Raw genomic sequence first — 19,416 nt, forward strand, 5'->3', positions numbered from 1 at the left:
GACTAAGGTTGATTTGCATGTTTTGTTATGGAAAGGATAATTTGAAAAAAATCTTGGTCATTTTGTATCTGAAAAAGAAAAGAGAGAATATTTTTCTATTGGTGTAGAAATGAGCTATTTTTGATATTTTGTTTCTGAACTGTGCAAAAAGAGCAAATATGAAAATTTGTGTATTATTATATGATGAATATATGATTATGTTGTATTCTGAATATGGTTTTTATTCTAATATGATATGATGTGATATTTGAAAACCTTTGGCATAACATTCTGTTTATGTTATGTTTTGACTTTACCATGTGTGTAAAACTGTGGTCTCTGTTCGAGTTAGTACAAATTTTTCTATTTCTTGTGTACACATTTTGGAAGCAAAGTGGTATTCTGCATGGTATTTTCTATGTGCATATTCGAAGTTTCGAGAATAATAAGGGAAAGATTTTACATTTTGTTTCTACTCAGTTGGCCGTCGGGATTTGCATAACCTTATCACGGGGGTTAAACATATAATTTTATTTTTGATATGATGTTTAGTTATGTTATGCCTAAGGACTTTTGAATAAAAATATTTTTGATAACATGCTATGATTCTGCATTCTGAAACTAAAAATATTTTGTTTTGCATTTCAAACTTTGTAAATGCTCATGTTTACATACTAGTATATTTTCTTTACTTACTAAGTTATTGATAACTCATCGCTTATCTCTACAATATTTTTCAAATAATTTTGATGGTTTTCAAGAGTAGGAAGTATTAGGTGAATTTGATGATCGTAGAAGAAGAAGTCCCAAATAGTATAAATAATTATTAGAGAGTCCTATTTACTAGATTTATTATTTTATGTTATTTTGGGTATTTTGAGACATGGATATTTATGAATTTTTATGAAGATTTTAATTTGTTATATTAAGAGATTTCTTTGGTGTCCCTGTAAAGGAACATATATTTTGGTTTTAATAAGTAAATTTATATTTTTGAAGTCTTTGGAGAAATATAATTATGTTATGAGAGATGATTTTAGGTAACAAGAGCTAACTCTACGGACCTTTGGAACTGAAGTGTTATAGGTACGGTTGAAATTTACCGTGTTAGAACAATACCCGGCACGGTGGAGGTGTGTGTTTTGTATCGAGTCAAGTACCAGTCATTTCAGTCAATACCAATTGGTTTTCAGATTTCACCCCAGTGTAGGAAAAATCGATCTAGATTTCGAAATGTTAACTGAAGTGAATGACGATTTGTAATTAAGAGTGAACTCAAATGATTTTGTCATATATAAGCTTTTCTAAAACTCAAAGCCTAAGTGCTTGTTGGGAAATAATTTCATCCCAAAATTCTTAAGCCCTGTTTAAAACTTAGACTCAACTCAATTCAATCTAATTTTAAACTAAATTAACATCCAAATATCTAAATATCAAATCACTAAACTCATCTTAACTCAAAACCTATTTATACGTAAGATCTACAACTTTTTTCAACTCAACACTTTTTTACATGTGGGACTCATAATCTTTTTCAAGTTTCTATAAATAAATCTAAACTCATCTTAACATCTAAACATATCTAAACTCATATCAATATCTAAATATATTTAAACTCATTTTAGGTGGGCTCCATAAAACTCGCTCCATTATCTCAACTCACCACTATTCATAAAAAACTTAATTTATCTCAAATTAGTTTAACATTCAAACGGAACCTCAAACTTATCTAATCTCATTTTCAAACATAGTTTAAATACAAAATTTTCAATCTAATCATTACAATTTTTTAAAACTAATCATTACAACTTTATTAAACTTTCAAATAAAAAAAATAATAATTCAACTTTTTTAAATTTTAAAATAAAAATAATATTATAAAATTATATTATAACAATATTTAAACTTTATAATATTTTTTATCCAACTTTTTATCTCTCATTTCTCAAAAAAAAAAAAAAACTAAATTCAAAATATCTCACTACTATTGATAAACTATTTTATTATTATTATTCATAAAATTCTCATATCACCTTATCTTACTCCCCTAAATAGGGGTAAAAACCGACGTATTCGGCGCGGTTTTTGGGCAAAACCGATGCCGACTAATTTTGTTAAAGAGCGAGGAGCCACCGACCGTAACTAGTTGATGGGGAATAAGAAAACTGGTTGTATCAACTCCAACAATTCTCTGTTGGTTCTCGGCCAGTTTTCAGTTATCCTAGTAGCTTAATTTGCCTCTGAGAGAGAGAAAGAGAAAGAGAGCTGGTGCAACGGATGCGAGGAACGGAGAAAGAAGAAGTGAAGAAGTTAGAGGTTGAAGATGATCTCATCTTGAAATAACGCCGTTTGGTTTAAAATCAAACGACGTTGTTTTAATTTTTTTTTTCATACGTCTTATATCAAACTATGTTGTTTTAATTATCTGTTGTATATTATACATAACAAATAACATTGTTTCACTTAAACTTATGTGAAACACCATAATTTTGACTACCTATATGAAAAAAAAAAGGTTTTATTGGTTCGGTAGAATCTACGATTGCTGCCGAATCTACGTTGGTTGGTTTTAAATATATTCCACCAATTCACCACCGGTTCCGGCCAGCTTCTCACACGGCCAGTCAGTTGGTGACCGATTTTTCGATTTTCTGTACACCCCTTCCTGAACTGCCCTTAGGGGCGTTTTCGGTTTTTCAAGTTTTTCCTCTCCGTCAACTCTCTCTCTGGGCTTTCTTCTCCGGTTCTTCTCGGTTTTCTCCATTTTTCAGATCTACCTCTTCTCCCAACCCGCTTTTCTCAAACGCAACCCTAGCGCCACGCCACGCCAAGCCGCCGACACCGTGACACCACATCCGCCGGTCCTCCACGCCGTCGCAGATTCGCAGGGACGAGACCCATCTGCTCGTGTTGCTCCTCCGCCGCAGGTCGACGCCCACCTCCACAGTCCATTGTCAACTCCGTCACTCCACGCCGTAGGTAATATGCAATCCGCCATTGTCAACTCCACAGTCCATTGTCAAAGTTATCTTGACGATGATGTTGTTTATTTTTGTTGTAAATATTTATGCAGTGTTTATTTTTGTTGTAATATATATGCAGTGTTGTAACTTGTAAATATTATTCAGGAAAATTATTGAAGTGTTTCAAACATATCCTGATCAATCTACATGTGACTGGGAGTAGGCCATCAAAATAAATCTCTTAGGAGCATCGGCACTTTTTTTTTTTCCTTTCTAAGAACGCCGGCACTTACACACTACATGGAGAGAGTGGTTGTGTGGGCTGCAATTTACACGGTACATAGAGAATTAGAAAATTTGCATACCCTCTAGTAATTCGGGAGGGGTTCGAGGGGCGTTGTAATTATAAAGATGACATCTTTTTTATAAGTGTTATAAAGATGAAGTCTTTGATTCTGCAGATATAAATAAGTCTTTGGGATAATGAATTTTCTGCTGCGACCTGCTCAAAGTGCAGCTGCGGAGGAGCTGTCTGTTCATGAATCTCCTGAAGACATGAATTATAAGACAAAACCTGCAGCAACTTTGGAAGGCCTTATAGCCGGAGATCCATATCCGCAGTATTCCACAGTTGAGGACCGAAATGGAGGGTCTATTGGAGTTGAAGGTGAAATTGGCAGTGTTGGAGGTCAATCTGCAGAAAGTGAATCTTCTTCTGTAGTGAAGCATTCTGATGTTTCTGAAGAAGAAGGATGTATTACCATTCCATGTGGTATGTCCTTGCAACTATAGTCAGTTTATGTATTTTTTTTCCCAGTAATATGATCACATGCAGACATTTACATGAATTTTGTGTATATAGTTGCATCGGATGTTCATTTTGTGTGAACTTTTGATGGATACATGCATGGGTCATGAAATCTAGTCAATTGAATTTAACAGGGAAGGTAATCATTAAATGAATGAAAAAAACACTAAGTTTTCATTGGCAAATTTGTGCAATAAGTTGATCAAGCTCAGTTGCGTAGCTAGATGATTGGTGTGTGGCTATGATTTTAATCAGTATGGAGAGAGAAAGGCCATCTTTTATTAATGAATTTTTGAGAATATTTGAGGTATTTTTTGGAAAAATTTTGAGGTGTGTTTTTTTAATGGGATTTTTGAAGGTAGATAAGAAAATTCGAATAATTTTTGTTTCGAAATACGTTTTGTATTAGAATTTGTGAAAATGTATGGGAAGAGATGGAAATTTGTTTAAATCTGTTTTTTAAGATCTTTTTATTTTGGTTTTGTGTTTTGACTTTTAAATTTTCACTGAAATATTGGCAATTGCTTAGATAAGAAGTTAAAATAGTATTTTTTTTTAGATTGAAAAGAAGTTTGGTTTAAGTTGAAATTTCTTTTGGAAAATCTTGAAAATTGGACTTAACCAAACATGGCCTTAGTATTCTGCAGCGGTTTACTGTTGATCATTGCACTCTCTAGATCAAAGGATGAAACTTGAAAGTATTTCTTCTGTTCCTTAACCCCTTGGGGGTGGCTCAAGTGCTAAGGGCCTTGGTCTTCATGGTATGCTCCCTTCTGGTCTAAGATTCAAATCCTCTTGGATGGAAACAATATCTAGGGGCTATTGAACGGGAGAAATTTCCCCTTGAATTACCCGAGGTACACTTGCCAAGAGCCCATGCACCCTCGGGATTAGTTGGGACTTCGTTCTCATATACCCGATGCCAATTAAGAAAAATTTCAACTACTCCTTTAGTCTTTTAAAGAAATGTCACTATTGTCTTACTATAGCAAGGGCTTTGCTATAGAAAAGCTGAGGATCCCCTGAAATTAGTTTTTGACTCAAATGCTTGATTGGTATGATCCTATTTTTTTTGTTAGTTATATTGAAGAATGAGTTTTTTTTTTAGTCTTACCATTTTTTTTTTATAAGTAAGACTAAAAAAAAGTAATCCTATTTTTTTTTTAGTTATATTGAAGAATGAGTATTTTTTAGTCTTACTTCAACATGCTTTGTAATGTGCTGTATGAGATTCTCTTCGTAATTTACTTTTTCCTGTCCCTGTGCATCAAATGCTTGGTCTTCTTTTGTAGGCGAACTCCCCGACAATTGGAATGATGCAACAGATATTCATTCATTACGCAAAATGGACCGCTCTTTTGTTTTTCCAGGTATTTATTTACTTCTTTCATTTCTTACATGTGTTGGTTCTTTTTCCATGATCAAGATGCTGCATTATTTATACGGGACCTGAATTCTATTCCTTATACAGGTGAACAAGTTCATGTCTTGGCATGCTTGTCAGCATATAAGCAGGATACCGAAATTATTACTCCGTTTAAAGTTGCTGCAGTAATGAGTAAGAATGGCAAAGGGCAAAGCCCTATGAAACAAAATGGAAAAATGAAAGATGGAACGAATTCAATGTCTGAAGAAGGGAAAAGTCCAGATGGTCAAGATATTGATAAGAATGGCGAAAGGCTATTAAAAGAGAAGATTGATCCTGTGAAGGATGTCTCTGCTGGTGAATCCCTTTTAAGAATGGAAGATCACAAAAGACAGACAGGGATATTATTGCAAAGATTTGAGAGCTCCAACTTTTTTGTTAGAATTGCAGAGTCGGGCGAGTCATTATGGTCCAAAAAAAGTTATCCCGAGAAGTCTTCAGAATCTTTGGGGATGAATGGTCAAGATTCTACTGCAAATGGAACCCAAAAAACAGCAAAAAGCATGTCTCATCTTAATGCAGTTATTGATAGAGGAAATTTTGATCCCAATATCTCTGGTGGAGTGGCAAGGAATTTTATTAAGTGTTGCTCTCTCTCTAATGGAGACATAGTGGTATGTGCCACAAACTTCTTGGTCGATAAAGAAAAATAAGTTCAGATGTTTTATTTTGTACTGATTTACATCTGTTCTTGCATTCATAGTTACTCTTACATGTAGAGAGTTCATGGTGTATATTCATATGTGCCAGCATAGCATTTGGGAGTTGGATGCTATTATAACTTAAGCTAGATATTTCTCTGATACGATGTAGGTTCTATTCTGGTTTGAGAAAGCATCCTGTGTGTGATACAAAAGTGAAGATTATATATCTAGCTGTAGATTCTGTAGATGATATTATTTTCACGTTTTGAAGCTGCCAACTTGTACAACAGAATTTTGTCTCATGACTGACATGTATTTACTTTAATTAAACTGCATGATTAGTATCAAATCTCATCAGTTTTTCAACTGTGTATTAGATTTGTTAATCATTTTTACAGATCGAATATTTTGGAATCAAGTTAGCGGTAATCTCTTTATTGTCCTGCATCTGGAAACTCCATACATCATGCTGAATTTATTATTAACAACCACAAGCTAAAGATCTAAGTTTATAATTTGAGTCTGTATGGTGACTAGTAGGATTTTTCTTCTCTCCGTACACTTATACTCATATCCTAAGCTACATTGATTGTTCTATGGCTGGTGATTGACTAGCACTTCCCGGTCAATAATAGAGAGGTGTATTATTGTAAGGATGGAATGCTCGAAGATAGTCCTGATTGAGACAAAGACATTTGAGATTTCATTTGCAGGAAGTTGAGCATTGTGCATCATAGAGAGAGGACAGATGGCGACTACAAAGCTAGTAATCGATACTCCAACAGTGAATTGGGTTGTGCATTCTTTGGATGAATGCTCTCGTTCAAAAGGTAATAAGGAATTCATTAGAACAGCTAGCCCAGCTAGCAGTGCTTACAGAGCACAAAGGTCCTCTAATGACTATGGTCGACATTTGACCATAGTACAGTACAGAGCTGGAGGAAGGAGGAAGCCTTATCATCATCCTTGAAGAAGGGGATGGTAAAGGTTGGAGGAAGATGGCAATGGAGCTTTGTGCGATGTCTGGTAGTGGGAAAAAATGGTGAGAAGGATCTGAGGGGGTTTGTTACTCTTGAACAACAACTATGCTCAAAAGCTCCAAGTGGAGGAGTTGCCCCCAAATCATATGCAGAAGCAGTAAATTGTGCCACATTAGCCATTAGAGGAGTTGCCAGGAAAATAGAGGAGATGAGAAGTGTAGGGTTGCGAAACCAGGGAATGAAGGGTAGTATGGGTATTTTGAAGGAGATAGAAGGTAACGTTAAGAAGAAGAGTAGAGAGAAGTTGGTTGTTGTGCCGAAAGCCAGGAATACTTACACAGGAAAGGATGGAGGCTCTCTGTTCAAGGGGCGAGGTGCAGAGAAAGTTTCTAATCTGAGTATCAGAGATGAACTATTTGAATTGAGGGAGTGAATCAACGTTTTAATCCACAAAATAAATCACGATATGGGCTTGGGCTCGAGATAGGGAAGACAAGCCTGTTATGCTAGGTCTAGGGGCTCATGAAAATAAGTTGGGCAAAGAAGAAATGAGGCCTATGTGGGCTGAGAAAGGGAAAACAAAGATGAAGGACACAATAGACCATTCGGCCTAGCAATGGCGGGTCAAAATGCCAGGTCACCCAATCTTTGAAATCAGGTCGACATTTGGAGCTACAACAACGCTGTTGGAGACGACGTCACTCAGGTCGAGGACATCACAGACAAGGTCGATCGAGGGAGGCGAACCAGCGGTTGACATCCAAGTTGTTGTGGTGGTGGAGTTGGTGCTAGCAATATGACCAATAACTATGGAGCTTGGATCTAAAGCAGAAATGCTTGTCCGGCGCGTTGGAATTGATGGGAACACCCTTATCTCTTCATAGGCACTGTCGATCATGGAAATTGAAGGTATAAGGAGCCCGGTTTTTGTTCAAAGAGTGGACTGGACTTGCGAAGAGTGTATCACGGGGGAGGAAGAGATTCCAGGCCATAGTTTGGTAGTGGTTGACTCGGTTGGGGCCTAGGGAGGGTATTTGAAGATGGTACGTCATGACTCAGACTAGTTGGGGGAGGCACAAGCAAGTCCTTGTCAATGCAGCTGCTCACTGGGAAGAACCTGCTCCACTGGTTTCTATCCACCCAAACAACAGTAGCAACATTCAGGCCTCAAATTGGGTATTACACAAGGCAAAGGAGATTTAAAGTTGTGTGGGAATCTTGTGTGAAGACTATGAGGACCAATTCATAGCTCTCTTGGCAGCAATTGAGGCTGGGCAGTCTAGGAAGCTCAATTCTTCTAAGAAGAAAGCTAGAGAATTAAAAAGGCTTGATTGGATAGTCAATGTTGGAGTAAGCGAGAGGAGCTCTATCCATAGAAGATTGAAGGAAAGGGCAATGGAGGTTATTTTATGAAACTAAAAATTGTTTCATGGAATGTAAGGGGGCTGAATGAGAAGAGAAAGCACCTCAAAGTTAGAACCATGCTACATAAATGGAGAGTGGACATTGTATGTTTGCAAGAAACGAAATTAGAATTTATTCCCCTATGCATTATAAGGAGTTTGTGGGGTTGTCATCAAGTGGGGTGGCATAACCTACCATCCCAAGAGGCCTCGGGTGGCATCTTAGTGATGTGGGATAAAAAGGCAGTGGAAATGATGGAGGAATGTTTAGGGGATTTTATGTTGGCTTGTTCCTTTAAAAAGGTTGTAGACGGTTTTTGGTGGGCTTTCGCTGGAGTTTATGGGCCCAAATATAGATTGTACTAGAAGTTTATTATGGGATGAGCAGGCAGGACTAAGTAACATATGGGACTTACCCTGGTGTATTTGTGGTGATTTCAACATCACTCGCTTCTCGAGTGAAAGATTGGGTGGCTCTAGTTTTAACCCATCTATGGTGGATTTCTCTACTTTTATTTATGAACACGATTTACTGGATATTCCTCTTGCAGGTGGCTCTTTCACTTAGTCTGGCAACCGAGAACTCCCTTCTTGGTCAAGGATTGAAAGATATCTAGTATCACCCGAATGGGAAGCACACTATCCGGATCTCATTAAAAAATTACTCCCTAGGTTGTGTTCAGATCACTTTCCTATCCTTCTTGATTATGGAGGTTTCCGTGGAGGCCCAAGGTACTTCTAGTTTGAGAATATGTGATTGAATTCAGAAGGATTTCTTGACAAAGTAAGACAGTGGTGGTCTTCCTATCACTTCTATGGAAAACCTAGTAATGTCTTGGCACACAAATTGAAGTCCTTGAAGAAAGATTTGAAGGTATGGAACGAGCACGTGTTTGGTGATGTGGGAGGCAAAAACAAAATACTCTTTTCGAGGAACTTAAAGGTTTGGAGGGAGTGGAAGAGGAGAGGGAACCATCTGAAGAGGAGAGGGCTAGCAAAATCCAAGTGACAATGGATATTGAAAGGGTCTCTCTATTGGAAGAAATATCTTGGAGACAAAAGTCGAGAGCACTATGGTTGGAAGAAGGGGATAAATGCACCAAGTTTTTCCACCAGTTGGCTAATTCACATAGAAGAAACAATGCCATAGAGACGCTGATGATTGATGGGGTGGCTTCCTAAAACCAAGATGAGATCTTTGATCATGTTGTAAAATATTATGAGAATGTACTCTCGGAACAATTCTCTTGAAGACCAAGATTAGATGGGCTTACTTTCGATGTCCTTGGCTTGCAGGAAGTTTAACAGCTTGAATGGCCATTTGAAGACGGAGGTTAGGGGAGTTTTGAAAAGCAAGGCAGGTGACAAAGCTCCAGGCTTGAATGGATTCTCTATGGCTTTCTTCCAAACATGTTGGGAAGTGCTCAAAGAAGACATAATGGGGGTCTTTCATGAATTTCATGAAAGTTGGAGGTTTGAAAAAGTCCTTAATGCAACTTTTATCGAACTCATTCCAAAAAGATCGGGAGTTGTGGAGGTTAGTGATTATAGTCCCATTAGCTTGGTGGGCGGGGTGTACAAGATTCTCTCCATAGTTTTGGCAAATAGATTGAGTAAGGTGATGGATAAGTTAATATCATAGCCTCAAAATGCTTTTGTCAAAGGTAGGCAAATTCTCGACTCCGTGCTTATTGCTAACGAATATTTGGATAGTAGACTCAAGTTGGGAGAGCCGGGGCTATTGTGCAAGCTGGACATGGAAAAAGATTATGATCATGTCAATTGGAGATTCTTGATTTACATGCTTGAGAGATGTGGTTTTGGTGTGAAATGGTGTACTGGGATCTATCATTGTATTTCTACGGCCTGCTTCTTGGCTTTAGTGAATGGCTCACCGAAAGGCTTTTTTGAAAGTTGATATTAGGCATTGTGGAGGGTGGTTTCATATCTGGATTCAGTAGGGGAAGCCACTACTGGCACTCTCATCTTGTCTCATCTATTATTTGCTGATGACAGACTAACTTTTTGTGGGGCTCAACATGATGAAATCCGAGCCTTGAGGGCTCTTCTTTTATGCTTTGAAGTTGTATCAGGGTTGAAAGTGAACTTGGCTAAATCATAAGTAGTGTCGGTGGGGGATGCTCCTAATGTGGAGTGTATGGCTTCCATTTTAGGATGCAAGATATTTCAGCTGCCAATGAAATACCTTGGCCTTCTGTTGGGTGCTCTGTTCAAATCAATATCTATTTGGGATAATGATCTAGAAAAAATGGAGAGGAAATTGGCTAGTTGGAAAAGGATTTATTTATCCAAAGGTGGGAGGGTCGCCCTAATCAAAAGCACTCTTTCCAACTTACCAACTTATTTCCTATCACTATTCCTGCCCCCCATCAAAGTGGCTTATTGCATGGAGAAACTTCAACGTGACTTCTTTTGTTGTTGTGTGGGGGGCGGGGGGTGATCAATGATGAGTTTAAATTTCACTTGGTGAAATAGGCCAAAATCTGCTCTCCTATTCAAGAAGGAGGCTTGGGTATTTGGAACTTGCAGTTTTTCAGCAAAGCTTTGCTTGGTAAGTGGCTATGGAGATATCACAATGAGAGGGGGGCTTTGTGGAGAAGCGTCATTGAAGTGAAGCAAGGAGAACCATGGGAGGATGGTGTACCAAGGAGGTGAGTGGGCCTCATGGGGTGGGGCAATGGAAGCACATAAGAAGAGATTGGGACACATATTCCAGATATACATGCTTTAAACTCGGTGATGGATCAAAAATTAAATTTTGGCATGATGTATGGTGTGGCGATATGGCACTCAAGAAAACTTTTCCACAAGTTTATGGCTTAGCAAGCATGAAAGAAGCCTCAATTGCGGACCTCTTCATACTCTCTAACGGCACTCCACAATGGAATGGCACATTTCTTAGGATGCACAAGATTGGGAAATTGAGGCTTTTTTGGCATTTTATAACCTAGTTTACTCCAGTCAATTGTTTGAGGGAGCTGAAGATAATATCTTTTGGTGCCCTTCTAAGATAGGGAAGTTCTCAGTCCGCTCCTTATAGAAAGCCATGACAATACATGGTGCAAATTCCCATAGATGTTCCCATAGAAGAGTACTTCGAAGACAAAGGCGCCCCTAAAGGCAAAGTTTTTTGTATGGACAGTTTCCTTGGGGAAGATTCTCACTCTAGACAATCTAAGGAAACATCGAGTCTTAGTCTTGGATTGGTGTTGTATGTATAAAAATAGTGTGAGAATCGGTTGACCATCTACTACTTCATTGTGAGATTGCCAAGACATTGTGGAATGAAGTTTTTGCTCGGGTGGGATTAGCTTGGGTGATGCCGAGACGGGTAGTTGACCTCCTTGCTTCTTGGAAAACCATCCAAGGTAACTCTTAGATTGCCTCTATTTGGAATATGGTTCTAATATGTTTATGGTGGTGTATTTGGAGGGAGAGGAATGAAAGAAATTTTGAAGATCAAGCGCGGTCAACGGAGGAGCTTAGAAGTCCATTTTTCAATACTTTACTCCATTCGTCGATTGTAATTGATTTTCATGGCTTGTCATTTCATGAATTCTTTGCATCTCTAAATTAAGCATGCATAGGCATTGCTCTTGTAAATGTCCCCGTATACTTGGGCTTTTGCCTATTCTTTTGATCAATAAAATCTTGTTTACCTATCAAAAAAATATTTTGATGAAAGCTACAAACAAGTATAGAATGATTTTTTTGGCAAAAGCTAAATAATTAAAAAGCTAGGAAATGGCTAGATAGCAAAAGGACCTTTTTGTTGCATGACGGGTGGCTAATGGAAAAAACCTGTAGTTTCTTTGATTATGATGGAAAGAATATTTCAATTTAGATTATAGTAAATACAGCATATAGCCGCAGCTATTAATGTTCCTAGTTTGGTCAAGATCTGGAGCAATCAACTATGATTTATACCATACTTGCTTTGGAGGCTAGTGATCACATGGAATCTTGTGCTTTGCATCACTAAGCAAACTAGAATCGGAAATTCAAGGATTTTGGTCATAATATAGGCCCATTGGCTGTCTATCTGGTTTTTATATGTTTTGGACCCAATCCTTCTCCATGAACATGCAAATGATTTGTGTTTTTGTTTTCACCCCTTTGTTTGCTTTTCCTACTACTAAGTTTGGCAATTAGAATAAAACTAGTCATCGACCCACCTAATATGCAAGAATAATTATGGTAGAATAGTCAAGTGGCGATGAAGTCAAAGGGGTAATAACAGAGTCAATAGCTACAATATCATGAACTCGAATAATAATAATAAAATGATAGAAGAGTTCAGTGGTGGGAAAGCCAGAAAGACAAGTACTAGGAAATCAATAACCACTATAAGATGCAAAGTCTTTTTTTTTTTTTTTTTTTCCTTTGTATTAATTTAGTAGTCATAAATGGTAGGAAACCTTTTGTCTTCAAGCCATATATATATATATATATATTTTTTTTTAACTTTATGTAAAAAAAATTGAGTGGATTTATTGTAGAAATTAAGACTATCTTTTTAGCAAGTGAAGGGTTGGGATGGGTCAATAAAATAAAATGAAATGATGAGGTGGCTCAATAGAAATGAAGCAGTTGAATATAAGATGTTTTGCCTACCTAAAAGGGACTTGGGCTCTATTTGGGTAGTGGAGTGTTCTCTGTTCTTTTCATTATTTTATCATTACCTTTCACCTACTTTTCACTACTATTTAATATTTTATCATTATTTTTTTACTAGTATTCATAGAATATCTGATATCATCTCGTTACCTAAACGCAACCTTAATGTACAGCCTAAAATGATGGGATTTATGATGCATGAAATCCAGTTTGGTAGAACCTTGTTCTAAGTCACAAGTTTTATGTCACTCCTAGATGTGCATTTTAAGTTATTCCGCTCTCTACAAAATTTTACTGGAGGAAACATGGGGTGATGCCAGTTTGTATTAAAAATTAATTTGTAAATGTGCTTACAACTAAAAACAATTTTTTAACATAGATGTGTGAGTTTAGTGCACTCACTGCAATGCTTTCTATGTTGTTTTATATTGCGTTATCCCATATTTTGGCTAACAGAGCTGAACAATGTTTTATCTTGATGCAGATTGCTGCATTTTCCACTCCTTTAGATTATTGGTTCTCATCACATTCTATTGTTTGGAAGGATGCAGGTGCTTTTGCAGGTCAATGTTGGTGTTGATTTTCTGAGAGACCCAGTCATTGAAATTCTTCAATTTGAGAAATCTCGGGACAGAAGTATGTCTTTTGGAAGCCAGGACAACTCAGTTTCTGTAACTCAGGACCCAAGTGGAGAACTGTTAAAATGGTTGCTACCCTTGGATAACACTCTCCCTCCCTCTCGTCCTTTATCTCCTCCTCTAATTTCTAGTTCAGGAATTAGCAGTTCATCTCAAAAGTCCACCTTTTCATCCTCGTCTGGCTCTCAACTCTTTTCTTTTGGCAATTTTAGAAGTTACTCCATGTCATCACTACCTCAAAGTACTACACCACCTCCTGGACCTCTTAAAGTTTCTAGTTCTAAGCCAAGCTTTGACCTTGAAGATTGGGATCAGTTCTCACCTCAGACGCCTTCAAAAAGTCAAAAAGCTGGAGATGAAGACCTTTTATCTTTCCGTGGTGTGGCTTTGGAGAGAGAACGTTTTTCTGTTCGCTGTGGACTTGGAGGTATCTATATACCAGGTAGAAGGTGGAGGAGAAAGCTTGAAATTATTCAACCTGTAGAAATTCATTCTTTTGTGGCAGACTGCAATACAGATGACCTTATTTGTGTGCAAGTAAAGGTATGAGTGGTTTCAAGTCATTGGATTAAACTACACTTCTTCCCTAGAATTTATATAATGTTTGTCCTAACTATGTAGAAATGACATGTTGGTTTTGGGATGCAGAACATTTCTCCAGCACATACACCAGATATTGTGGTATACATAGATGCTATAACCATTGTTTTCGAGGAGGCTTTCAAAGATGGACCACCCTCATCATTACCAATTGCTTGTATTGAAGCTGGAAATGAACACAGTTTGCCTAACCTAGCCCTCAGGTTGTTTTTTGCTCCGGGCACCTTAATTTACTTTTTGCTATAAGCTTTTTACTGTACTCCCTGGATGTATCACTGTTCCCATCTATAGTGTTGATTGTGTATCTAGTTCGTTTAACAACAAATAATGTTTGGTACTAACATATTATATATAGTGTATTGATTGCTTTGCGAATTTCAATTCATGGGACGGTGCCTTTGTTAATTGCATGATAAGCAAGGAAATTTTGATCCAGCAGATCTGCAACTAACTTGATGCAGAAAAAAATGCCCTCCAATTCTGGCCCTTGATTGGATGTACATCCTTTTACGTTTTGCTTCTTCAAGTTAATTGAATGTAACATGCTAGAAAATGTATTCAAAGGCCATAAACTAAATTAAAAAAAAATGGTAACATATAGAAAAAGGTAAGAGAGACCAGCTAAATGTTGAGCCAGTTTTGGAGGATATATTTGCATGGTTTATTATGGCTTGCATCTAGAGTGTGCCCTCATCAACTTTAATCCGTAATGTTTCTTGCAGTATAATTTGACAATGAATTTTTATGGGGTTGTGCTAACTAGTACAATGTCTTTGCTTGTTAAGTCCTCTAGGGAGATGAGAGAAATGTGGATTTGCTGCCAGCCCCATGGTTTGGGATATTTTAGATTGCGGGTCTATCATGTTATGAAGGTTTCATTTTGACAAATTTTTTCTCAGTGAGCTAATGGAAAGTAGAAAATGATAAGCAATAGCTCCACTTGTTTAGAAACTGATAAAAGTGCTAAGTATAAGAGAGAAACCTAGAGAAAGTACCTCCTATAATGTAAACTTTATTGGTATATGTTGCTCAGTTATTTAGAAGAGAGAGAGAGAGAGAGAGAGAGAGAGAGAGAGAGAGAGTTGGTCTAGAAAGGTGGAGGACATTTCATAATGTGATTGGTCAAGTAGGGAGTGGTGTGATGTGGAAAGAACCTTAATATACTGTTTGCAATCACAAGCTTATATGTTCCCTTAAATCTTTTCCTCATGACAGGAGAGGTGAAGAGCACTCCTTTATTCTTAGACCCGCAACTTCACTGTGTAAGAATCTCAAGGTTCATGGTGAAAGAAGCTCTCTATCATCACATTTACAGACTGGAAATACGGCATCAAGTTTGCATCTTCTCTCCAACACCATTGAAGGAAAGAAGAGTTCTTCAACTGCTGATCAGTATGCGATTATGGTATCATGTCGGTGCAACTACACTGGTATCCATACTGCTCTTAGTTTACCGTATCATCTGAAGGAGATGCAAGTAATTTTATGGAAAAATCATCTTAAAGAAGTTGGTTTTCTTATTGTTGCTATTCCTATGCCGTGATTTTTGTTGAATGTAGCGTCAAGATTGTTTTTCAAGCAGCCAACAAGTTGGCGACCACGTATCTCAAGGAATTTTATGATCTCTGTTGCATCTGAAATGTCAGGACATTCTCCTTGTTCCCATGGAGTCTCCCAGCTTCCCGTTCAGGTTACTTATGAATTTATCATTCATCTATGTCAGTTTGTGTGGGTTCCCCACCTTTTACTCATGATACCATGCCTAATTTATCTGACCAGTTCAAATTCTCAGGTCTTAACTCTTCAGGCTTCAAATTTGACATCTGAAGACCTTACTTTGACAGTTCTTGCTCCGGCATCATTTACTTCACCTCCATCAGTGGTGTCCTTAAATTCTTCACCATCCTCACCAATGAGTCCCTTTGTTGGGTTTTCTGAGTTTAACGGAATGGCAAGGCTGGGCTCAGCACCTCTTGTCTCAGATGATAGAAAAGAGAACGGTGATGGTGGAACTCGGTCAGTTTCCTTTAATGAGCAGGCTTCCCCCGCTTCTCATGTTGTTCCTGGTACTGGTATGGGTTGTACACATCTGTGGCTGCAGAGTAGAGTTCCTTTAGGGTAGGCCTTCCTTTCTTCTTCTTTTTCTTCTCTCTCCCTTACTACCCCTTCCCCCCAAACAATATTTTTATGTGTGTGTAATGAACTAACAATGATGATGATTACATTTTTCGATGGTTATATTAGATGTGTTCCTTCTCAATCTACGGCCACCATCAAGCTTGAGCTACTTCCATTGACTGATGGCATAATTACCCTTGATACATTACGAATTGATGTCAAGGAGAAAGGTATCAATCTGTTTATTTTCATTGTTTGCATGCTTATGGCGTTAGAAAAGATCACTATTATCTTTGAATTCATGAAGAAATGCTCATCTTCATGGATGGAGCTACAGCTTAGAATTTTCTGAACAGACCTACAAATTGCCACCCACAGGTACTAGACCATAGCCATGTTTTATATCAGATTCTCGAAGGTCCTTATTTTGACACTCCTAATGCCAGCCACTGGCCCTACTTCTGGTTTGTTTGGTATCCAAATTGCATATAGCATCTGTTGTAGGCTAATATTTGTTATCAGTTAAAGGTTTGTCTAGTGGGAAGCTCTTATCTGGTTTTATGATTGCTGCTGCTTGTTTCTCCCTAAAACTGGTGGACTGTTTTGATGGCTATCCTCAGAGTAATCCAAAGGATAACCACAAGGGATAACCACAAGTGATGAAGTTCTAATTGAAATTTGGGCATAACAGGTCTTACCTACGTCCCTGAGCATTCGCTGAAGATCAATGCAACTTCCAGCATTTCCACAGTGATTATATAGGATCGAAGATTTGTAACTAGAATTCTCACCACATTATCTTGAACAGCAGAAAGAAGTTCGAGGTGTTATCCAGCCATCAGGATTGCAGCTTTCCATCCATACAACTAGCACCAAGCAAATTTATTTTTCCTCTCCTACTGTAGTTCTCGTTCTCATGTTAATTTGTTTGTGAAATATAGCTTCACATTGTGTGCTGTGAAGCGTGATATTGAGAATTGGAGTTGTTATATACCCTTTAGAGGAAAAGGATGTACGCTTTGTACATTATCTATTCCTGTGAAATTTTAACTCATTTCAACACTGCTTTCTGTATAAACGCAGAGAAATCATTACAGGTCTTTCGAGAGTGATGGTGGGTCTGATCTTGGGAGTTCTAGTGAGTTCATATCATTTCCTTTTCTCCTTTTATTTATAAATTATTCCATGTCTTAATTTCTTCATCCAGCAAGATTATATTACAAGCTTTATTGAATTAACATACCTGACTTCGTTTCTTTTTTCTTTTTGTTTGGGGGTGGGGGGATCTTGATTGGATTTTCCATTCCCTATAGATGTAGTTCGAAGTTTGAACGCTTCATGCTTTTTCCAAAGCTTGACTTCTGAACTAAAAGTTTTAGAATGAAAGTAGTTATGATAATGTTTATGTGGGGGGCTTGTGTGTGTGAGAATATATATGTGGGACCCCATTATGGTTCAGAAATGTCTACCGAATGGCCTAAACTCTACCTACTCTCATTCTATGGCCAAACCTGACCTAACTGGTTCTAAAAGGGTCCCTACTTCCAAGTGGGTAGCTACCTTCCATATGGAAGTGTGAAAACTTTTACCTTTACCTGTTTGAAATTGTTATAATTGGAGCAATACATATTCCGGACCAGTTCTGATTGAATTCGTAGCTACCTTTGTCTCATGTATTTTATTTAATTCTAGGATGCCATAGAAAAGGGGGATTCTAATCCGGCTCAAGGGTTCTTCCCAATTTGAATAAATTAAAGTCTTTGATATGGATAAATGTCAATGCGCAATAGCTTCAACTAGCACACAAAGGTATTAAACAACTATTTCTTCTTGTTTTTAGTGTAAGAAAATCTATTTAGAAATCTTATTTTTAACACGGAAAATTACAATATGACTATCAAATATGTCTATCAAATGTATTCATTTATATTTTTTTATTTTTTTATTTTTCTCTAAATGTCGTAGCACAATGTCATGATATTGCACAAAAAGCTCTTCCAATACCAAATTTATATGTAAAAAATTTGGTTTTGGATGGTTTTTTCCAAGAAAAAATGAATGGCTATATATTGATGAAAAAATATAATTGCAAGTACAATTGTGTATTAATATGATGTGATTGGTCAAAAAGTAAATTTTATTGAAAACAGTGTTAATTTAAATTTTAAGTATGAATAAATCAGTATTGGTACACAGATTAGTGTACAACTGTGCTTGTATGTAGCAAAATTCTATATTGATCTATCTCAAGTTTGAAGAAAACTTTATTTTATTTATAATATAACTTCAAATAAAAGTAACGTGTATCCGTATTTTATAATTATTTTAATAATTATTTATAAGAATTATTTTATTTAATAATTTTTTATATGAGACTCATGTAAAAAATTAATTATTTAATAAAAAACTTCACTTGTTATTTTCTAAGACACTTGCGCACTATTCAATGTAGCATACTCTTTCATTAGTACGAAAATTTTGCTCCATGAGATGTATGTGACGCGAGGGTTTGCTTTTGTGTCTGCCCACCGAAGACCGGCACGTCACCATCGTATGTGGGTCCAATACCTTTTTATTCTCTCTCCTGCCCAAACTGCCCGGATTTGCCACTCGTCTCTCAATCTCTGACCTAAATGGCTAATCCTCGAGTGCTTATACATATGTAAAAATAAAATCATTTTTTTTAATTAATAGAGATAAAGATCGCAGCAATAAATTAAGCAATTGTAAAATATCTAACTTTCACATACAGTATTTACAAAGACATAATTAAATTTGATCTTTTATATTTATAGAGTAAATCTTTATTTTATTATTTATAACTCTCCCTTAAATCTTTATTTTATTATTTATAACTCTCCATCTTTCTTCTTGATTTTGATTGGGGTTAGATTTTGGATAGAATAAGACGTGGAAATAAAAATCTGATTAGATGTAAAATATAAAAATTTAATTTATAATTAAGACATTTATATATAATTTTAGATGGATTTAATTAGATAATTTTTTAAATTATTAATTATTCATTATTATATAATAAATAAATTGATAATTTATTGTAGATATTTATTGTGAATAGTTAAAGTTAAATTTATATTATATTATTTTATTATTATATAATAAAAAATAACTATTTTAATGAAAATATTTATGTGAATGAAATAATTAAAATTAAAATTTATTTTACATTAATCAAAAATATGATTTATATATCATAAT

At 36.5% G+C, this 19,416-nt stretch overlaps 1 protein-coding gene across 3 annotated transcripts; it reads left to right on the top strand.

Annotated features, from left to right (window-relative positions):
- The first annotated feature begins 2,606 nt into the window (after positions 1-2,606).
- Positions 2,607-17,307, top strand: LOC122313373. 3 transcript variants are annotated; one of them, XM_043128311.1, is made up of 12 exons: positions 2,607-2,958; positions 3,108-3,278; positions 3,404-3,714; positions 5,043-5,120; positions 5,222-5,790; positions 13,393-14,022; positions 14,128-14,282; positions 15,295-15,509; positions 15,639-15,769; positions 15,872-16,197; positions 16,324-16,427; positions 16,889-17,307. In XM_043128311.1, the coding sequence occupies exons 3-12, from the start codon at positions 3,426-3,428 to the stop codon at positions 16,957-16,959; spliced, it is 2,568 nt and encodes an 855-aa protein (XP_042984245.1). In that variant the 5' UTR covers positions 2,607-2,958; positions 3,108-3,278; positions 3,404-3,425; the 3' UTR covers positions 16,960-17,307. The 3 variants fall into 3 exon arrangements, with proteins under 3 accessions (XP_042984245.1, XP_042984244.1, XP_042984246.1); XM_043128310.1 differs by lacking the exon at positions 3,108-3,278 and having other exon boundaries at positions 2,608-2,958; XM_043128312.1 differs by lacking the exon at positions 3,108-3,278 and having other exon boundaries at positions 2,608-2,958; positions 3,460-3,714.
- The last annotated feature ends 2,109 nt before the right edge of the window (positions 17,308-19,416 follow it).

Source organism: Carya illinoinensis, chromosome 6 (assembly GCF_018687715.1).
Source record: "Carya illinoinensis cultivar Pawnee chromosome 6, C.illinoinensisPawnee_v1, whole genome shotgun sequence".
In the NCBI taxonomy this organism is placed as follows: domain Eukaryota; kingdom Viridiplantae; phylum Streptophyta; class Magnoliopsida; order Fagales; family Juglandaceae; genus Carya; species Carya illinoinensis.